At 38.9% G+C, this 20,296-nt stretch overlaps 1 protein-coding gene across 4 annotated transcripts in view; it reads left to right on the forward strand.

Annotated features, from left to right (window-relative positions):
• Nucleotides 1–20,296, forward strand: part of tlk2 (tousled-like kinase 2) — a 161,473-nt gene that overhangs the window by 99,587 nt on the left and 41,590 nt on the right. For all 4 annotated transcript variants that reach the window (XM_048560672.2, XM_048560673.2, XM_048560674.2 and 1 more), the window contains 5 exons: nt 1,131–1,197; nt 2,245–2,342; nt 9,866–9,947; nt 11,904–11,995; nt 18,293–18,382. In XM_048560672.2, coding sequence (XP_048416629.1) covers nt 1,131–1,197; nt 2,245–2,342; nt 9,866–9,947; nt 11,904–11,995; nt 18,293–18,382 — 429 coding nt within the window. The remainder of the gene's footprint in view (nt 1–1,130; nt 1,198–2,244; nt 2,343–9,865; nt 9,948–11,903; nt 11,996–18,292; nt 18,383–20,296) is intronic.

Below are 20,296 nucleotides of genomic sequence, written 5' to 3' on the forward strand. Positions count from 1 at the left end.
TTGTCCAGATGGCATGAACCCCTCAAAACTGCATCTAAAATTGCTGATAAAGAAGAATCCTGGAAAGAATGCATAACAATGTAGATAGAAAATGTTGCTCATATCTTAAATTTTCTGGTGCACCTTCTGTGCCTTGAAAGACATGATAGCCTTGCCATGTTGCTGTCAAATCAGCTGCCTATTTTTGAAGGGGTGCCGCCTCTCTCTTCTTTTCCTACCCATTCCAGTAGCACCTGGTGGCTTCCACTCAATTGTACTTTATGCCTATCCTATAAATTCTTATCATATGTGATATGTATTTACATCGAATCATTTGAAGCTACTAGCGACAATTGAGCATTTTTTAGTTTTGAAATTTGTTCAGAAGCCCCTGGATCCCACACTGTCAATTATTGTTGGGAGAAAAATGTCATTGTTTGTATTTTAGGTGATCATATTTTTTTCAAGGTTGATATAATTAAGCTTGCAAGGTGATTTAATCTTTCTATATGTGTGTATACAATTCATGGTAATTTTAAAGGGGGATGACCTAGCAAGCAAGTGATGGTCAAAAAATGTAATTTACATAACAGGCCTGATCTAATTCAATAAAGTTGTATTTCCGTTAGGTTTACTTTTAAACATGGCTCATATCTTTTTGAGTATGACAAGGAACAAGAAATATAAATGTGCTTTTGTAACCACTGTGGGGAATCATGATATTTCTTAAAGTAGTTAAGAGGAATTGTGTGGAGTTATTGAGTTTTTCAGAAAAAGTAACCACTCAATATAGTTTTGTTAGTTGAGATCAAGCCACTTTTCATTGTCTGCAATCACAGCTGCTCGAGGAACTACCTTTGGGTTTTCTATCTACTAAGAGAGTGCAGCATTGTCAAGAAGTGCTGACTTTCAGCTGAAATGCAAACTGGAAACTTGTATGCATAAAGAGCCATCTACCAGTTTATTTTGAATTAGGCCGAATCTTGAGGAATCTTTTCACCAAACCTGAAGTTTGCTAAGTAAATAGTCCTGAATGGTTTTTAAATCCCGAGTGAAACATTTCAGTGCAGTATTCTCAAGGATGTGCTAAAATCAGTGATGCCAGAATTAATTTCGGCAGAAATCTAATAACCTGTTTTTCATTTTTGCAGCTTGACTTTAGCGGAATACCACGAACAGGAAGAAATCTTCAAACTAAGATTAGGACATTTAAAGAAGGTTTGTTAAGCCTTCATTCTGTGCCAAAAGATCATGTTCTGTTCCAAAGTAGGTCCAAAAGGGGGTCACTGCTTCCAAGATAGATTGAGCCTATTTCTTTACTCTTTCTAATTCCCAAGAAGAAAATTTAAATCCAGATTAAGCAACAATGGAAAGTTCTGATTTTTTATATTTGCGTATGGAAAATCCTGTTGCTTTTGTTTTGTTATTTTTGGAGTCAGCACAGAGATCTCTGGGAAAGTATGGGTATCTTCTGAGTTCAAGGGTTCTGTGGAATAGAAAAACTTGATAATCTGTGTAGTTCAAATGCTTTGTCCTGATCCCACCAAGACACCTTAAAGTGCTACATAGTTATTATACGTTACTGGAGCACCATTTGCCTTCTATTGGCAGCTTCTCAATCAAGTGGCTACTCTCCATTGCTGAGTCTGAATGGTGAATGGCACCACAGTTAACCTTGCTCCCCTTCTTGCTGCCACATATGCAAACCTTTCCAGCACGGCTGGAACAGAGCTATCACACCTGCTATCTGCTCAAGTTCACTTGGTACGAAAAGCATGGGACTTTCTGCTCCACATTGCTTAGGGCTATGCTGCATCTTGAGCATAACCAATCTTGGTCAGCCATTATCATGTGGGGCAGACTGGATAGACCAGCAGCTTTTTTTTTCCTCCCCCTTGCCATTTATTTTGTTTTCAAATGTGCTGTTTGCCAAGCTACAGCAAGAACAGTTCTTCTTGCCACTGGTACTCTAAAGGAAGTGCCTTCTGTTCATGTCTTTTGTGGGTATTTTTAATTCGATTGATTCTCCTTAACTGACTTTGGGTGAGTGTTTTGCAGCAAATAGTTGGTGAAATCAACGTTATTCAATTGGCATAACCACTTTCAAATTGCTAGACAATTTCAAAGTGCAGTTATTTTTAAGCCTATTTATTGTATCATTTGAGTTTTATTGCTGTGTTCGGTGCTGCTTCTATTATTCTGTCTGTATCGGGCCATTATTTATTTAAATTGTGATCTTTCTTCACTAAACTCTTCCATGTGTAGGAGGAGGCAGAGATACAAGCAGAACTAGAGCGGTTGGAACGAGTACGCAATTTGCACATAAGGGAACTGAAGAGGATACACAATGAAGATAATTCACAGTAAGTTATCATTGCCCTCAATTATATACTTTATGATGTGGTGATGCTGGTGTTGGGCTGAAATGGACGAAGTCAGAAGCCACCTGATGAACAGCACTGTAAAAGCTTGTGATTTTAAATCTGTTGGACTGTAACCTCATTTCATGTTACTTCTGACTATCTCTTCTCTGGAGAGAGGGAGGTACCTTTCTCACATTTTCACTCAACTTGCTCTCACTGCATATTGAGGCCATAGTATATAGGGTACAACTGAGATAAGTTTATTTATTTGAGTTTATCCACTTCAATTTCCCTCTAAAAGCAAAGTTTTCCTTTAATTTAGAAACAATTAAAACACTAATTAAAATCTGATCTGAATACCCATTTGTTTAATTTGATTTATTCTCGGGGTATGAGCACTCCAAGCAAAGCCAGCATTTATTGCTATGTCTAGTTGTCCATAATTGAAGTCGGTGATGAACCTCTAGAGTCATTGTAGTGAAGAAACTCCCAGTGTTATTAGTTGCAACATAACCAAGGAGTGGATTTAGAATGCTTGGACATTGGGACCAGTTTTCAGGAAGGTGTGTTGCATTAAACAGAGGTTAGAACCAATGAAAGTGCACTTAGAGACATTTAACAAGTTAGTCAAGGCTTTGAGAACCAGGCTCAACTACCGGAAAGGGGAAATTAGGGAACAGAGAGGATTTATAGAGACATGGACACCCCGGAATTTGCAGCAAGTGTACAACAGGACGCCATTCAACTCTTCAGTGCTGGCTGGTGAGCTATTTGGCTTAATTGCAGCAGCCTGCAGTACTTTCCTAGCTCTGGACATCACAGCTTTTCAAATAGACATCCAAGTTCTTTCTTATATGTGGATCTTTCTGCCTAATTCACCCTTTCAAACAGTGAGTTACAGGTTCCTATCACCTTCAGGATGAAAGTATTTCCCATATAAATTGATTTTTCTACCATTTGTTTTAAAGTCTGTATTTTGACTTTCTGCTGTTGTCATCATGTTCTCCCTATTTGTTCTGTATAGACCCCCCCAGCAATTTTATGCACCTCAATTAAGTCACCTCTTAGTCACTTCTGTTCGAAGGAAAACACCACAGCCGATCGAACCCTTGTTCATAGCTAAAATTTGAGCTCTGGTAACAATTCTAAAAATTTTCCCTGAACTTGATGCAGTCCAGTCATATCTTTCCCACAACATGGTGACTGGAATGTAAGCGATAACCTAGCAGCCAGCTAACTAGGGATTTTTACAATTCTAGAATTACCTCCCTGCACCTCAGTCAATAAAGAATTGCATGCTATTTGCTTCTTAGCTCCCTTAACAATCTGTTACCTAGCAAGGGTTTATGGACATATACCCCAAGATCCACCTGTTCCTTCACAAGGTTTCATACCCATTTATTGTGTAATCCTGTGCCTTGTTACACCTCCCACAACATAAATCCTCTGGATTGAATTCCATTTTCTACTCTTCTGCTGTATTGACCAGACCATCTCCATCCTCCTACAGTCTAAAGCTTTCCTCTTCACTGCCACCCACACAACTGATTTTTACATCATGTTTTCATTATGCTCTTTATAGTCATCTGTCACGTGAAAAGCCTGGCTTAAAGTCTGTGTGAACACTACCAGGGCATAAACTATTAAAACATTAAGTGGGGTAAAATAAAACAAACAACTTTGGATGCTGGATATCTGAAACAAAAATAGAAATTGCTGAGGCATGATTCCCAGAGATTCCGGGGACATGAGTGTAAATCCCGCTGTGACTTATGTTGATACTTGCATTCAATAAGAGCTGTCCTAAAGGTAACCATGTAACTATTGTCAATTGTTGTTTTTTTTAAAAATCCCTATCTGATGTCCTTTAGGGAAGGAAAACTATCATCCATACCTAGCCTGGCCTACGTGTGCTTCCAGACATGTGATCGATTCTTAACTACCCTGTGGGCAATTTGCAATAGGCAATTAAATGCTGGCCTAACCAACGGCACCCATATACTGTGAATAAAAAGAAATTCTCTCACTCCAGCAATGTAACATGATGCTTAATCAATATTGCTCTCCCTCCTCTTTGCTGAACACTTTTACATCCCAGAATATTTAGTGCGCAATCCTGCCCTCCTTTGAGCTAAGTATCTGTTAATGCCTCATAACCATACCCCATATAGCAATCTGCACCTGCTGCTCACCAACCTTATTTGCCATAATTTGTGTGTTCTTACGTGGCATGTCATTCTTTAGAAGCTCAGCAGCATAGAGGCAAGGAAGTAGAGTTAATGTTTTCGGTCTAGTAACTCTTTAGCTGAACTAATTGTAGGTAGGAAAAAGTTGGTATATATGCTGAAGATGGGATGGTGGGTGCAGGGGTGGGATTGGGGGGCTGGAGGCGGAGGTAGAGAAGTAACTGAAAGGTGCAGATGGAGTCCAGAGAAAGAGACCAGTTGGGTATACAAAGAAATAGGTAATGGTCAGCCTGGGAGAATCAGTTGCTGCTAATGGGAATTGTTAGTGGCTGACAATGGGCTGTTTGTGGCAGCAGCCCATGTTCTGACAAGGCCTGCTGTGAAGAATGTTGGGGAAAGGACATGAGAGAGGGTGCACAGGCCCTAAAATTATTTAACTTGATATTTGGTCCTGAGGGCTGCAGGGTCCCAAGTGGAAAATGAGACCCTGTTCTTCCAACTTGTGCTGATCTTTTCTGAACATTGCAATAAACCTGAAACAGAGATGTTGGCCAGAGGACACGGTGGTGTGTTAAAGTGGCATGTATCCAGAAGCTCGGGGCCATTTTTGCCAAATGTAATGCAGCAATTTACCTGCACTTCATTCAGTCTAGTCTAATGTATTTGCTGCTCACAATGTGGTTTCCTATGCACTGGGTAGAGGAAATACAGACTGGGTGATTGCTTGCAGAACACTTATATTCTTTCTGCAAAAATGACCCTGAGCTTCCAGTGAACTTCAGACTCGTCCCCGGCATCATGGCCTAGATTCTGGGATTATTAGTCCAGTGGCCTCACCATATGTCACCACCTCCCAGTGTTCAGAGTGGTTCATGGACGGAATCAATTTAATTAGACCTAAGAAACCAAAAGAGGTACCGTTGCGCTGCTAGGTATATTATGTAGGCCATTAACTGGCAGAAAAGATAGAGGAATAAATTTGTGATGAACTTAAAAGTGTAATAATCTTATTACAGACTGAGCTAGTAGTGACATAAAAGGTAAATAGGGGAGAGCGTTTCTCAAATAAAAACAGAAATTGTTGGATAAACTCAATAGGTATGGCAGCATCTGTGGTGAGAAAATGGTTAATGTTTCTAGTCAATTGACCACCAGACTTGAAGCATTAAACCTGCTTTCCCTCGACAGATACATGCCTAACCTGCAGAGTTCCTCCAGCAATTTCTGTTTTGTTTCAGATTTGCAGCATGTGCAGTTCTTTGTTTTATGAAAGAGTTTCTCAAATGTGTTCTGGTGAATTTTCTGTATTAGTGTCTGTTTGACCTAATGAGGCTTTAATGGTTCTAATTCTTGGGAATGAGGTGGATCAAGTGACGCACAACAGGATTTGTATGTGTACACAAGTCTGTGTATACATGCAAACCATTTAATGTGGCGGGGCAGGTCAAGAACACATACAGGATTGTAGTCTTTGTAAATAGAGGTATAGAGCACAAGAGCAACAAGGTATGAGGAATCTTTTCTTAAAAACAAGAAATTATTCAACCTGAACTAGAGTATTGTGTCCAATTCTGGGTACTGCTGTTCAGAAAGGGTGTGAACATTACCCGGGGTGGGATTAGACAGCCATGGCTGACAAAGGAAGTCAGGAAATGTAAAGAGACAGCCTATAAAGTGGCCAAGAGCACTGGGAAATCAGAAGATTGGGAAGGCTACAAAAACAAACAGAGGATAACAATGAGAGAAATAAGGAAGGAGAAGATCAAATATGAAGGTAGGCTAGCTAGTAATATTAGAATTGATAGTAAAAGCTTCTTTCAATACATGAGAAACAAACAAGAGGCAAAAGTAGACATTGGGCTGCTCCGAATAGATGCTGGAAGGCTAGTGATGGGAGATAAGGAAATAGCTGAAGAACTTAATAAGTACTTTGCGTCAGTCTTCACAGTGGAAGACATGAGTAGTATGCCAACAATTAAGGAGAGTCCGGGGACAGAGTTGCGTATGGTAGGCATTACAAGAGAGAAAGTGCTAGAAAAGCTAAAAGGTCTAAAAATTGATAAATCTCCTGGCCCCGATGGGCTACATCCTAGAGTTCTGAGGGAGGTGGCTGAGGAAATAGCAGAGGCTTTGGTCGTGATCTTTCAAAAGTCACTGGAGTCTGGGAAAGTCCCAGATGATTGGAAAATGGCTGTTGTAACACCCTTGTTTGAGAAAGGATCAAGACAAAAAACGGAAAATTATAGGCCGATTAGCCTAACCTCGGTTTATGGTAAAATTCTCAAATTCATTATTAAGGATGAGATTTCTAAATTCTTGTAAGTGCAGTGTCGGTTTAGAACAAATCAACATGGATTTAATAAGGGGAGGTTGTGCCTGACAAACCTGTTAGAATTCTTTGAGGAGGTAACAAGTAGGATAGACCAGGGAAACCCAGTAGATGTTATCTATCTAGACTTTCAAAAGGCCTTTGATAAGGTGCCTCACGGGAGGCTGCTGAGTAAGGTGAGGGCTCATGGTGTTCGAGGTGAGCTACTGGCTTGGATTGAGGATTGGCTGTCTGACAGAAGGCAGAGAGTTGGGATAAAAGGCTCTTTTTCGGAATGGCAACCACTGGCAAGTGGTGTCCCGCAGGGTTCAGTGTTGGGGCCAAAGCTGTTCACTTTATATATTAATGATCTGGATGAAGGGACTAGGGGAATTCTGGCGAAGTTTGTCGATGATACGAAGATAGGTGGACAGGCAGGTAGTATTGAGGAGGTGGGGATGCTGCAGAAAGATTTAGACAGTTTAGGAGATGGCCCAGGAAATGGCTGATGAAATTCAATGTGAGCAAATGCGAGGTTTTGCACTTTGGAAAAAAGAATACAGGCATGGACTATTTTCTAAACGGTGAGAAAATTCATAAAGCAGAAGTACAAAGTGATCTGGGAGTGTTGGCCCAGGATTCTCTCAAGGTGAACTGCAGGTAGAGTCCGTGATTAAGAAAGCGAATGTAATGCTATCATTTATCTCAAGAGGGTAGGAATATAAAAGCAGCGATGTGCTTCTGAGGCTTTATAAAGCACTAGTTAGGCCCCATTTAGAATACTGTGTCCAATGTTGGGCTCCACACCTCAGGAAGGACATACTGGCGCTGGAGTGTGTCCAGCGGAGATTCACACGGATGATCCCTGGAATGGTAGGTTTAACGTACGATGAATGGCTAAGGATCCTGGGATTGTATTCATTAGAGTTTAGAAGGTTGAGGGGCGATCTAATAGAAACGTACAAGATAAAGTATGGCTTAGAAAGGGTGGATGCTAGGATGTTGTTTCCGTTAGGCGAGGAGACTAGGACACGTGGACACAGCCTTAGAAATAGAGGGTGTAAATTTAAGACAGAAATGAGGAGACATTTCTTCAGCCAGAGAGTGGTTGGCTTGTGGAATTGATTGCCACGGAGCACCGCGGAGGCCGGGATGTTAAATGTCTTCAAAGCAGAGAACGATAAATTCTTGATCTCACAAGGAATGGGAGAGTGCAGGGAAGTGGAGTTGAAATGCCCATCAGCCATGATTAAATGGCGGAGTGGACTCGATGGATCGAATGGCCTTACTTCCACTCCTATGTCTTATGGTCTCATGGAACATGTTGGAGAGGGCCCATAAAAGATGTTAGAAAACAGTTATATGGGTATAGGAGAGAGAGCGATGTGGTTTGAAGATTGATTGGGTTTTCTCAATCCTCTCTTTAAAGAGAAGATTTAATAATGGCATTCGATGCCATGTGATACCTGAATACAGCAGATAGAGGCAAACTTTAACAAAATGATTGAGAAACAGAGGACACCTATTTAAGATGAATGGCAGAAGTATCCATAGCGAGATGAGGCATATTGTTATGAGCTGGAATCTAAAGCTTGTGGTGGAGAAAGATTCCGTCATAACTATCAGAAAAGAATTGCATAGTTACCTGAAGGGGGATGATTGGAAGAGTCTATGAGGAAAAGTCGAGGGAGTAACTCTAGCTGATTTGTTGCTGCAGAAAGCCAATGTGGACATAACAGGCCAAATAACAGTGGCCTGTATTGCAACCAATCAAAGATTGCTTATGAGCATGTGGGAAACAGTGTATGATTTGGAAAAGAGTTTGAAGGTAATGCATTATTACTTTGTTTCTAGGCGATAATGTTACAAGTAAGGTTATGTAATGTGGTCAGCTATAACATAGTGACAGTTCAAATCTGTGGAACCAGAGCTCAACAGGAACATGAGGCGGCAGTTTAGCCCAATGAGCCTGTTCAGTCATGAGCTGAGATGACTGATTTACAGCCCAATTCCAGATACACGCCTTATGTCCCATATCCATTTGATAGATTTTATGTTTTGTCAACCAGAATATTAACAACTTGAAAATGAACAATGAACAAAAATGAACAATTCGATGTCATCTGCAGTTTGTTGAAGAGAGTTCTTAACTTCTACTGTCCTGTGTCTGTGTAGAGGTTCCTAATTTCACTCCTAGATAGTCTGGCTGTAACTTTCAAGATAACCTCCATTGTCAGTGATTTCTGTATCTGCCCTATCTCTTGGGATTTTCAGTTGAATAACCCTTTAATCTTCTACATTCTAGAGCACATTTCTATTTTGTGTAATCCCCTCCCCTCCCACCCCAACAGGTTTTAACCTTTGCAGTTATTCTATCAAATTTCTGCTACATTCTTCTCAAAACCAGTATACCCTTCCTGTAGAGTGATGCCCAGACTACTTTCAGAACTCCAGGTATAATCTAACCCAGGACTTTTTGCAGCTGAAGTGTGATTTCTATCCCCTTGTAATTCTAATTCTTTAGATATACAGCCAGTGCTCATGCAATCCTGTAGGTGGCGTACTTGCATTGCTTAAATGTGCTTGCCAGGTCGTAATATGTATTGGTTGGTTTACAGATATTGTTTTTAATGTGAGTAAGCCATCTTGTTGTGTTAATTTTTTGGGCCTTGTGTCCCACACCTTTCTGAGATGTCAGGCAAGCCATTGGGTTTTCAGTTTTGTGCAGTTTTATCATGTAAAAGTGTCATCCAGGGTCACTGACAGATTTTTGTTTTTCCTCTAGAGAATTATTTAGCCTTCATTCAGTACCCTTTGCAGTATTTGCTGGGATAGGGAATTAAATGTTTGAAGGCTCATGGAGTGTAATACTCTACTAACCTTTCCTCATTGCTGCATACTGAGAGTGTAGCTGTGTATTAGAACACTAATGTAATGTAAACTTCTTTTGAAACAGTTATACAAACTTTGTGGTACAGATGGTGGTTATTTCTGTTGATTCACCTGGCTCTATAAACATCTTGTTGCAGATTTAAAGACCATCCTACATTAAATGACAGGTATTTGCTACTACACCTGTTGGGACGAGGAGGCTTCAGTGAAGTGTACAAGGTATGTTCTTCCAACAAACAACATAAGGGAATGAAATAATGTGCAATCTCCCCTGGTACGTTTCTTCCAGATTTTCTAAACTTCTCCCCATCAGTCCTGGGCTGTCAGTAGAGAATGAAACCCTTTCTAATAGAGGCACTACATGATGTATGCAGTATTGTTCTTAAGTGAGTGTGTCACGGGAGAGACAGTTTCTGGTTAGGTTCATCTCCAGTGCAGAATACATTGAGATTAGAAACTGTACAACCCTTCCAAACCACAGAGGTGATTTCCATATCTTCATCTGACCTGGATTGGAATCCTGATAAATTATCTATAACGTTGCATTTCCTGGTTTTACCATTTCACCATAATTGTATTTGGGCAAAGCATGCCCTGCTTGGCGGCATGCTAGTAATTATTGCAACCCGATAATTCAGTCTTTACATGGTATCTTTTGGGAAGGATTTATGAGAAGAACAGGAGCAAGAATTACAACATAAATGGGCTGAATTGCCCATTCTTCTAATCGTGATGTTTGCTTCAAGTGCAAAGAGCTTTTCTTTAAATTAGTTCATGGGATGTGGACATCGCTGGCTGGCCAGCGACTAAATGCTAATTACATTCAAAGGGCTGTTCAGAGGCAGACATGAGAGTGGAGCCACATGAAGTCCAGACCAGGTAACAAAGGCAGATTTCCTTCCCTGAAGGACATTAGTGAACTAGATGTGTTTTTACAAAGTATGACAGCAGATACATGGTCACCATTAGTCCAACTTTTTAAATTCCAGAATTTCATCAATTCGAATTTCACCATCTTCTATGATGGTATGCAAACTCATGATCCCAGAACATCAGCCTGGGTCTCTGGATTGCTGGTGACAATTGCTATTTGATTTCCCCTCCTTAATAAACTAAATTATAAAAAGCAAATTGAGGTGAATATTTTTACCAATCACGTGTTGAGTCTGAGAGCTTATCATAGTGTGGTCATAGACTGTGGGAAGAAATGATATCATGGGTTAATGCTAAGAAATGTTATTGAACCATATTCCCGATGGTGAATTGAGAACGTACATGTGAACCAGTCTGTTAGTGATGTATCGGGGAACCTGAAAAATGTACCAATGTGTGGTCACCAAAAGGCTAAATGGTAGCCGATGGCATAAAAATGTACATTATCATGCTTATAGTTGTTATATTTTTGAAATGTTATTTTAGTAATCAGTCAATGGCAGAAACAAAGTTAATCTTTGCTATAGTTTCACATCATTTTATTTTCATGATTTTTATAAAGCAGCAGCAAACAATGAGAATGAGAAATCAGTTGCATACTTTGTCCATATGGAATGTATCCAGTTACTTGTGGCAAACGTTTGTGCTACATCAGAGCTCCCTATAGAATATGTCAAGACACCTCCACTCCCACAAGTGCATCTGCATACACTTTATTTCCTGAAATGTATTGTCTGTATGTTTGAGGTCATGCCAAGGACTGGGCTGTTTGCAAGGGGCCCTTGCAGAAATTTCTGAGGTATAGGGAAGTTGAAGACACTACCAGATGTACTGGAACAATGGAAAGGAAGAAACATAAAGTCAGGTTTGTGTTTAAGATGGGTGCCAGGATATATATCTTTACACAGTGATAACAGATTGAACAGATTCCCAGGAAGGACATTTGAAGCCAAGACACTGACATGCATAAAGAACTATTGAATGCAGTAAAGGGAATTTGTTGGAATTTGTATTCTCAGAGTTTGTAATGATTCAACTGACTCAAATTTCTGTTCCACGTTCACTGAGAAGTTTGTATAAAGCAGTCACTACACAGGAACATGTTTTGGTCATAGCAAAAATTTGGAATTGGATCTTCTGTAGCGTAATAATACTTGCAGCTGGTTGTTAGTGATAACATTTATTCACAAGATTGACCTAATTTTAAAAACAAATTACTCTATGTTTGAATCTTTTGAATAGGCATTTGATCTACAAGAGCAGAGATACGTAGCAGTAAAAATTCACCAGTTAAATAAAACCTGGCGGGAGGAAAAGAAAGAAAATTACCACAAGTAAGTAGTAAAGAGTTTTGCCCAATTGTGCATCTGAGTTCTTGCCTCTGTACTTGAGCAAATATTTGCAGCAGTGTTTTTTCCCCTAACATTTTGCCAAGGGTCACGATATCAGAGCTTCTTGGACAACCTTACTTGATAATGCTGTCAGGGATTTTAAACAAGAATAGAAATTGTTGGAAAAGCTCAGCTGGTCTGGCAGCATCTATGGCTAGAACCCAGAGTTAACATTTCGGGTCGAGTGACCCTTCTCTCAGGGATTTTGGTCTGCTTTGATGTTGAAAATGCCTTGCTGGGCAACTTTATTAGCACTGTTCACAACGTCTGGATGTGTCAAAGCATTTTACAGCCATTGAAGTACTTTTTCGAAGTGAGGTACTTTTCTAAACACAACAATAAATTTGCACTCGTAAGAGCCCCATACACAGAAATATTGTACTGTAGTAATCATACTTGTGATAAAAGCAAGCTGCTGCATTTGTTGGATATTTGAAACAAGGACAGAAAGTGGTAGAGAAACTCAGCAGATTTGGTAGCATCTGTGGAGTGAGAAACAGAGATGATATTTTGAGTTCAGTGTGACTCTCTCTCAGAACTGTATATGTGACTTCTTTTGAAGATCATGGCTCTTTTGCATCTACTTGACTATGCAGCTTGGACCTCAGTTTAGTGACACATTTGAAAGAACAGAACAACAGTCCGTCATTATTGTCTTGGAATATCATCTTGATTAATATGCTCAAGTTTCTGGAGTGAGACCTGAGCCTACATGATTTGATCTCTGAATTGACAGCGCCATCTGTAAACCACAGACAAATAGGGAAAAGAATTACAGAACTCAATGTCCCACTAAAAATTAGAGCTCCGACAGTTTTGACAGGAGTCCTCTCACCTTGCTACCCAATTAACACAGTAGACTCGCTGTACAATCAACTCTTACTTGACTCCAGATGACAATTAAATTGATTTTTTTTTAAATAAAGCATTTGAGTTAATTGTGTGACTACTTCGAAAAAGAAGTTTGTTTTATTACTATTGCAGAATTTCCCTAAGTGTATTGCCACCAGGTACAGCACTGAGTCATCTATAGCTAAAATTGCTTTTTGATATAATCACTTTTCCTCTGTTCTGAAAAGTATTTCGTTTTGTTCCTTGCACATACCAAAGTGGTATTTACCTATAAACAATTGTTAGGTTATATTGTACCGACGAGAAAGAAATTTAGCCTGTCAATTCTATGTGTGTTTATATATACATAATGCAATATATGTGAATATATAAGATGAGACAGAAGCTGAATTAGTAATCAACTGGTAGCTTGTAACTATACTGCAGCATATGGTATACATCATAAGAAATTCAATCATAGTCTTAGCCTTCGTCTGTTCAACTGTGATTGATGTGTTGCACCCTTTCATTTTTCTGCACTACAGCTATATTCCCCTGGGCTCAGACTATTAAATTCAAAACTGCTTTATTTTATGAGCTGGAAAGTTCTAAAGGATGGAATAATTCAAGTGTGTTTCCTTTGTTGCTTAAGCAATATGTTCTGCATCATGGGTTTTCTAAGGCGTTTTTATTTTTATTTATGTAGATTTGTTATCTTCTTCTGCTTTCACAATAATTTACAACTATAAAAATCTCTGACTTGGAGCTGAAGTCGGAGGCACTTTAAACACTGCAAGAATACACTAGAGCTCTGCCTGGAAGGGAAGAAAAGACATCATATGCTGTTTTTGCAACTTAAATTTGTACAAATGTTTATCTTTGCATTGAGGAAAAGTGACAGTAAGTCCTAGTGTTTGGCAGTCAGTTCTTTATAAACCAGACTTACCCAAATTGAGCAATTTGCTGTATGGATATTGGAACTAGATAGATTTTCATTTTATTCAGTCTTGTCGGCCCATCAGCCCATCAAGTCTGTGCCAGTCAGCACCTAATTATTCTAATCCCATTTTCCAGGACTTGGCCATGGCTTTGAATATCTTGACATCACAAGTGTTTGTCTAAATACTTCCAAAATATTACTACTTACTACTGAAAATTTTTGAAAACATATTCAAAACTAAAAACAGAAAGCCAGACAGTTAGCTACTGAAAGAAAAATATGCATTAATGAATCAATTAGGTCCCCATTTCGACAAAGGAACCTCATTCTCTAATGATGAGTAGTCTGATGTGCAGCTACAAAATCTTTTAATGCTCAAATCTGAGGTTTATCATGTTGATACTTGTTTGCCCAAATTGCAGTGCATGCCTGTTTGTCTTGGTGGATGTAAATAATTGACCGTTTGCTAATTCTGATAATCGTACAGTGTTAACGCAAACTATATTACATGCTGTGTGTGACTGCAATTAGGAAATGCCCATGTTAGGATCTAAAGCCTAGGTGTGCAGCCAAGACCATGTGAAGGTACTACATTATTTTAAGTCTTGGTCTTCATACTGCTGTTGAAGTTTGTTACAAGTGGATGCTTTAATGACCTCATAATCAAGCAAGCTGAGCATGAAAATTCCTAGTAAGAATTTTTACTTCAGTAAGGCCGAGTTGACTTGAGAATGATCTAACAACCTGGTTTAAATTTCTAGATTAAACCAAAATGCACAGTCTGTTTCCCAAAGCGTTTTAGCTGTTTCATTTTTCTTGGATGCTCAATAGTGATCCAAAATTAGTTAATTGATGGTAAGTTGATGTGGGAGGGCCTCACAATCTTATTTTCCTTATTGTGTACTTTAGTCTAGTGCCTTTTCAAGTAGACAATAGGGGTGTGCAAAGCTTGACCAAAAACTGGTGTAATCAGAATCTGTGCTGGCTTTTAAAGGGAGATGGATAATTATTTGAAACATAAGATATTGAAAGATCATGGGAAAGAGCAAGAAAATAGGACTAAAGAGCTGATGTAGAAGTGATGGTTGAATGGTCTCCTACCTTTGTAACAGTGACTACATTTCAAAAGTAATTCATTGCCTGTAAAGCATTTTGGGATATCAAGAGATTATGGAAGATACTATATAATTCATTGTAAAATTTCAAAATCCCATAAATATTGGAATTGTGCAGCATGCGCTATTTGTTTTCCATTTTGCCCCGGACAGCTCACTTCAGCACATCGAGCACTAACCATTAAAGCTTGATGTGGAGATGCTGGTATTAGGTTGGGGTGGACAAAATTAGAATTCACACAACACCAGCTTAAAGTCCAACAGGTTTATTTTAAAATCTCAATCTTTCGGAGCACTGTTTCTTCATCAGGTAAAGTCACCTGTCAAAGGAGCAGTGCTCCGAAAGTTTGAGATTTTAAATAAACCTGCTGGACTATAATCTGGCGTCACATGACTTATAACTTTAATAAATCTTGAACAAAGGTTGTTGAGGAACAATGGCAAGTGTTTAAGAAAATAATTCAGAGCACAGAACAAAAATTTATTCCAGCGAGAAAAGAGGATTCTAGGAATGAAATAAACCAGCCACAGTTAACTGGGAAAATCAAAGATAATATCAAACTGAAAGAACAAAATATACAGTGTGGTAAAGACTAGTGATTAAACCCAAGGAATGGGAAAGTTTTAAAAACTGACATAAGATGACCAAATCAATAATGAAACAAGTAAATAAGCTTTGAGGATAAATTTGCAAGCAATATGAAATGAGACAGCAAGAGGTTCTTTAAGTGTATAAAAAGGAACTGAAAAGCCAAAATCAAAATAAGCCCCTTAGAGAATGAAGCTAGAGAAATAATGATGGTGAACCAGGAAGTGAGCTAAATAAACACTTTGCATCAGTTGTCACCGTAAAGGACACTAGTATTCCAAAATTACAAAATAATGGGCAAAAGGAGGAGAGGAAATAAGTACAAAACTATTACTAGAGAAAAAAGTGATTGGTAAAGTGAGATGCTTAAGAAAGCTACAGAACAGAGGGATTTGGGTGTCTTTGTTCATAAATGCAACTGTTTATGATTCAAGTTTATCAGATAATAGGGAAGGCGAGTGGAGTGATGGTTTTTATTTCAAAGTGTAAAAATAGAGAGATTTTGCTAAATGTGAAGAAGCTATTAGTCAGACTTCAGTCAGAATACTCTGGACAGTTTTGGGCCCCATTATCTAAGATAAGACATACTGACATTAGAGGCAGTCTGGAGATGTTTCACTCAGCTGATACCAAGAATAGAGTGACTGTCTTATGAGGAGAAGTTGAGTGAGTTACGCCTGTACTCATTGGCATTTAGAAGAATAGACGCAACTTTATTGGTACATAAAAGATTCTTCTGTGGAAAAAGTCTTCTTTTGTTTCTCCTTCTTCTGTTTATGCAATGGTCCTGGGCACAGATACTTGCATTTAGGTTTTTGCTGCTGTCATACTTTTTATTGATTCACCATTTGTATAGTAATGTTTTATGCAGACGGATGATAACAGAAATGGCCTTTGAAAATGTTGCACCCTCCTACTTCCTTTCAGTCAATCCCACATCTGTGTGGCTGGAAAAATAATGAAACCAGAAGATTGAAAGCTAGCAAGTGTGAAGGCCACCTTTACACAATGATGTGAGATTGAACACTATATTTTCAGATGCTATTGATGCTCTGTCAAGAGCTTGAAAAAAATGAACTGGAGTGCTTGAGGATATTACTATTAGTTACAAAATAGTGAATGTAATTTCTTCAGTAGTAGAAACCAATAAATGCCCTAGATGCAGGTCCACACACTACAGTTTTAAGAGATGGATGCTGAAATGATTGATTTCAAAATTCCTTAGATTCCAGAACAGTCCTTATGGATTTGAAAGTAGCAAATGTTGACCTTGCTCTTCAATAAAATCAGGGGCACAAACCAGAAGTACGGGCCAGATATTGTAGCATCCATCTTTTAATACTTTCATGTGGCACATGAGGCAGACTGATTCTCGCTATGATTTAAGTAGAAGGTCAGCATGATCATCTGTACAATCCATAAAACATTAACATGCGCGTACACAAGTGAGTAAGAAAGCAAATTGTATGTTGTACTTCAGTCCTCAGGGATTGATACCTGTACAAGTCTTTTTCTGTTAAAGAGGTTCTTGGTAAGACTGCACCTCCAATGCGATCTACAGTTTGGGTCTCCTTTTCTAGAAGGACATGCCAAGTGTTCACCAGACCAAACTCCCATTATGCTCACCAAAATCACAAGTTGCTGGAAAAGCTCAGCGGGTCCAGCAGCCTCAGTGAAGAGAAATCAGAGTTAATGTTTCAGGTTCAGTGACCCTTCCCTTTGATGAGTAAATTGCCTTATGAGGAGACTGAATGCATTAGAACATGCATATAATCAATGGAGTTCAGAAGAAGAGAGATGATTTCAGTGAAATATGTAACATTCTTGAGGGAAATACAGGAGAATCTAATACTAGAGGTCACAGACTCAGAATATAGGATAGTCCATTTAGGACTGAGATGAAATATTTCTGTATTCAAAAGCGTTGTGAAGCTTTAGAATTCTCTGTGGCAAAGAAATATGTATATTCAGTTTTGAGTACATTCAGTTCCAAGAGTAACAAACGTTTGGGTACTTAGACACTTGACGAATATGCATGTGGTGAGGGTAGTTCTGGATTGCTAATGGTGAAGATTAGCTAGGATCTCATTTACTTCTGGAGCAAATGGACCTCTATTCCTATTTATCGAGTTCTAATGGTGATATTAGTGCAGCAGGATATCAGGGATGAGATACTTACCCAATATATGTTCATCCATTCTTCACTTGATTTATCTCATTAATGAGGCAATGTTCACCAACCCTACTGGACATTTGTGCAGTAAGGATGCCATCCTCTGATGCTACTTGGCCCGCTGTGTTCGTCCAGCTTCACACCGTGTTATCTCAGATTCTCCAGCATTGGCAGTTCCTACTATCTCTGATATTTGTGCACTTTTTTGCATGATAAGAAATAGTATATTGTGTGTTTTCTTTTAGAAAGGCATATACCATTAGTGTTCTAAACATGTCAGGATCATGTCATCATACTAAATGAACACCAGGAGCGTTAAGCCGTACAATTTGATTTATCGTTCCTCCATTACTGAATCTAGATTGCTTTGTGTCTATTTAATTGCTGCATTTTGAATTTGTACAATCAAATCTAATGTTTTAAAGTCTGAATGAACTTATGAACTTTTTCTCCCTGGTTTCCAATGCAAGATTTGTTATGATGTCTGTACCTGTAAGGGTTAATTCACCATGTACTTTTTTTGGGTGACAATTTTTGTAAACAATGATGTAGACTTTATGTATATTGTCTGATGTTGATGGTTTGTTTACAGGCACGCCTGCAGAGAGTATAGGATTCACAAGGAGTTGGATCATCCCAGGATAGTCAGATTGTATGACTATTTCTCATTAGATACGGACTCGTAAGTCTTTTTTTTCCTTCTAAGCAATAGTGCGTTTTTGCCATACTAGCATAACCTTCCAAAGATTGCTTGTTGAATTTCAGTCTTGTCATCAGTTAGTGTTATTTTATGCACCCTTGGGTTTAATTACTTATGTGAACAATGTTTCATGCTAGTTGTGCATTTAAAGAGTTGCAGTTGCGATTTTTTTTGTTCAGTCATTCACTAAGAAATTCCCTGTGTATTGAAGTAATAGCCTTGCCTTAAATTTCTGCAATTTTGTTTTCTTTTACATAATTGCCATGACCTTTAACTAGACTCTACGGGGTTGACATGATACTATTTGCAAGGAGCGTTTAGGAGTGACTTCATTGTAAACATTAAAAAGGAATGACTTCACTAAAGCCTAGAAATTGCTCAGTCATCTGACCCCAGTGAGCTGCTAGAGGGGGCGATACCCCTGCAGTGTGCCATTAGAAAAACAGACATCATCAAAGAAGTGTAAAGTGGGCATACTGCTGTCCGATTTATGAAGATTTTGGACAAAACTGCACCTTCTCAGACACACCCTTTTGGGTCTTGGTATTGATATTCAATCATGCGCTGTTTTAATCAATCATGCGCTGTGATAGTAACTGGAGTTCTAGCTGTCATCTGGATGAAGTAAGTTTTTCTTGTTGCACACTTGGGTAAAGTCCTCTTAACCAAGCCTAAACTTGATGTAATCATTCTACCAATCAACTTCTTGGCTTTCTAAACCTGCCAATAAAGGAACGTTCCTCTTAGGAAATCTAAGTAAAATAAGCTGATTTCTTACAGAGCACAAAAGCTGACGTTTCGGGCCTAGACCCTTCATCAGAGAGGGGGATGGGGTGAGGGTTCTGGAATAAATAGGGAGAGAGGGGGAGGCGGACCGAAGATGGAGAGAAAAGAAGATAGGTGGAGAGGAGAGTATAGGTGGGGAGGTAGGGAGGGGATATCCCTCCCTACCTCCCCACCTATACTCTCTCCACCTATCTTCTTTGCTCTCCATCTTCGGTCCGCCTCCCCCTCTCTCCCTATTTATTCCAGAACCCTCACCCCATCCCCCTCTCTGATGAAGGGTCTAGGCCCGAAACGTCAGCTTTTGTGCTCCTGAGATGCTGCTTGGCCTGCTGTGTTCATCCAGCCTCACGTTTTATTATCTTGGATTCTCCAGCATCTGCAGTTCCCATTATCTCTTATTTCTTACAGATCTTGTTTAGTAGTGTAAAGGAATTCATACATCAATAGTATGGATTGCACTCAATTTTGTCATTTGTTATAATTGGGTGCTGCTATTGAATACTCCATTAAATACATTATTTTTCAGTGTTACATAATGTCAAATATTGTAAGTCTAGATATGGCGCATGGAAAATATTGTGCTGATATGATGATTTAAACAGCCATTAAATCTGTATCATCCAGATTGGTTGTCAGTTGTTGAAGCACAAAATGCCATATTTCTATCTGCAGTAATCTGAGCTATCCATGGCTGAAAGTCCCTTGGTTGAAGGGATTGGCAAAAAGTGCACATTCAGTTACATTTTAGAAACAATGATTTTATTATCAAATACTGTACCCTCAGCATGAGAGTTTTGAAACCAACAGATTATTTGCAAGCTGAGTGCAAAACTATATTTTTTTTAATTGAACTTTTTTCTGTTTGATAGCACAAATTATCTGTGAAGCAGAGTTTATTCTAAACAACTTGCCCAAAGCAATATCAGCAGAATTTCCAGCCTTCCGTGTCGCTGTTTCTTAATCCTGATTTGGTTTTAAAATCTATCCACCTTTGGAAGAGATACTGAAGTTCACCAAGTAGCAAGGAGAGGAAAAGTTGCTTAGCATTATTTTGTTTTGCATCAATATTTGAGTTGCACATTATCCAGAATCTTGATGGAATTTACTGGT

Source organism: Stegostoma tigrinum, chromosome 31, assembly GCF_030684315.1.
Source record: "Stegostoma tigrinum isolate sSteTig4 chromosome 31, sSteTig4.hap1, whole genome shotgun sequence".
In the NCBI taxonomy this organism is placed as follows: Eukaryota; Metazoa; Chordata; class Chondrichthyes; order Orectolobiformes; family Stegostomatidae; genus Stegostoma; species Stegostoma tigrinum.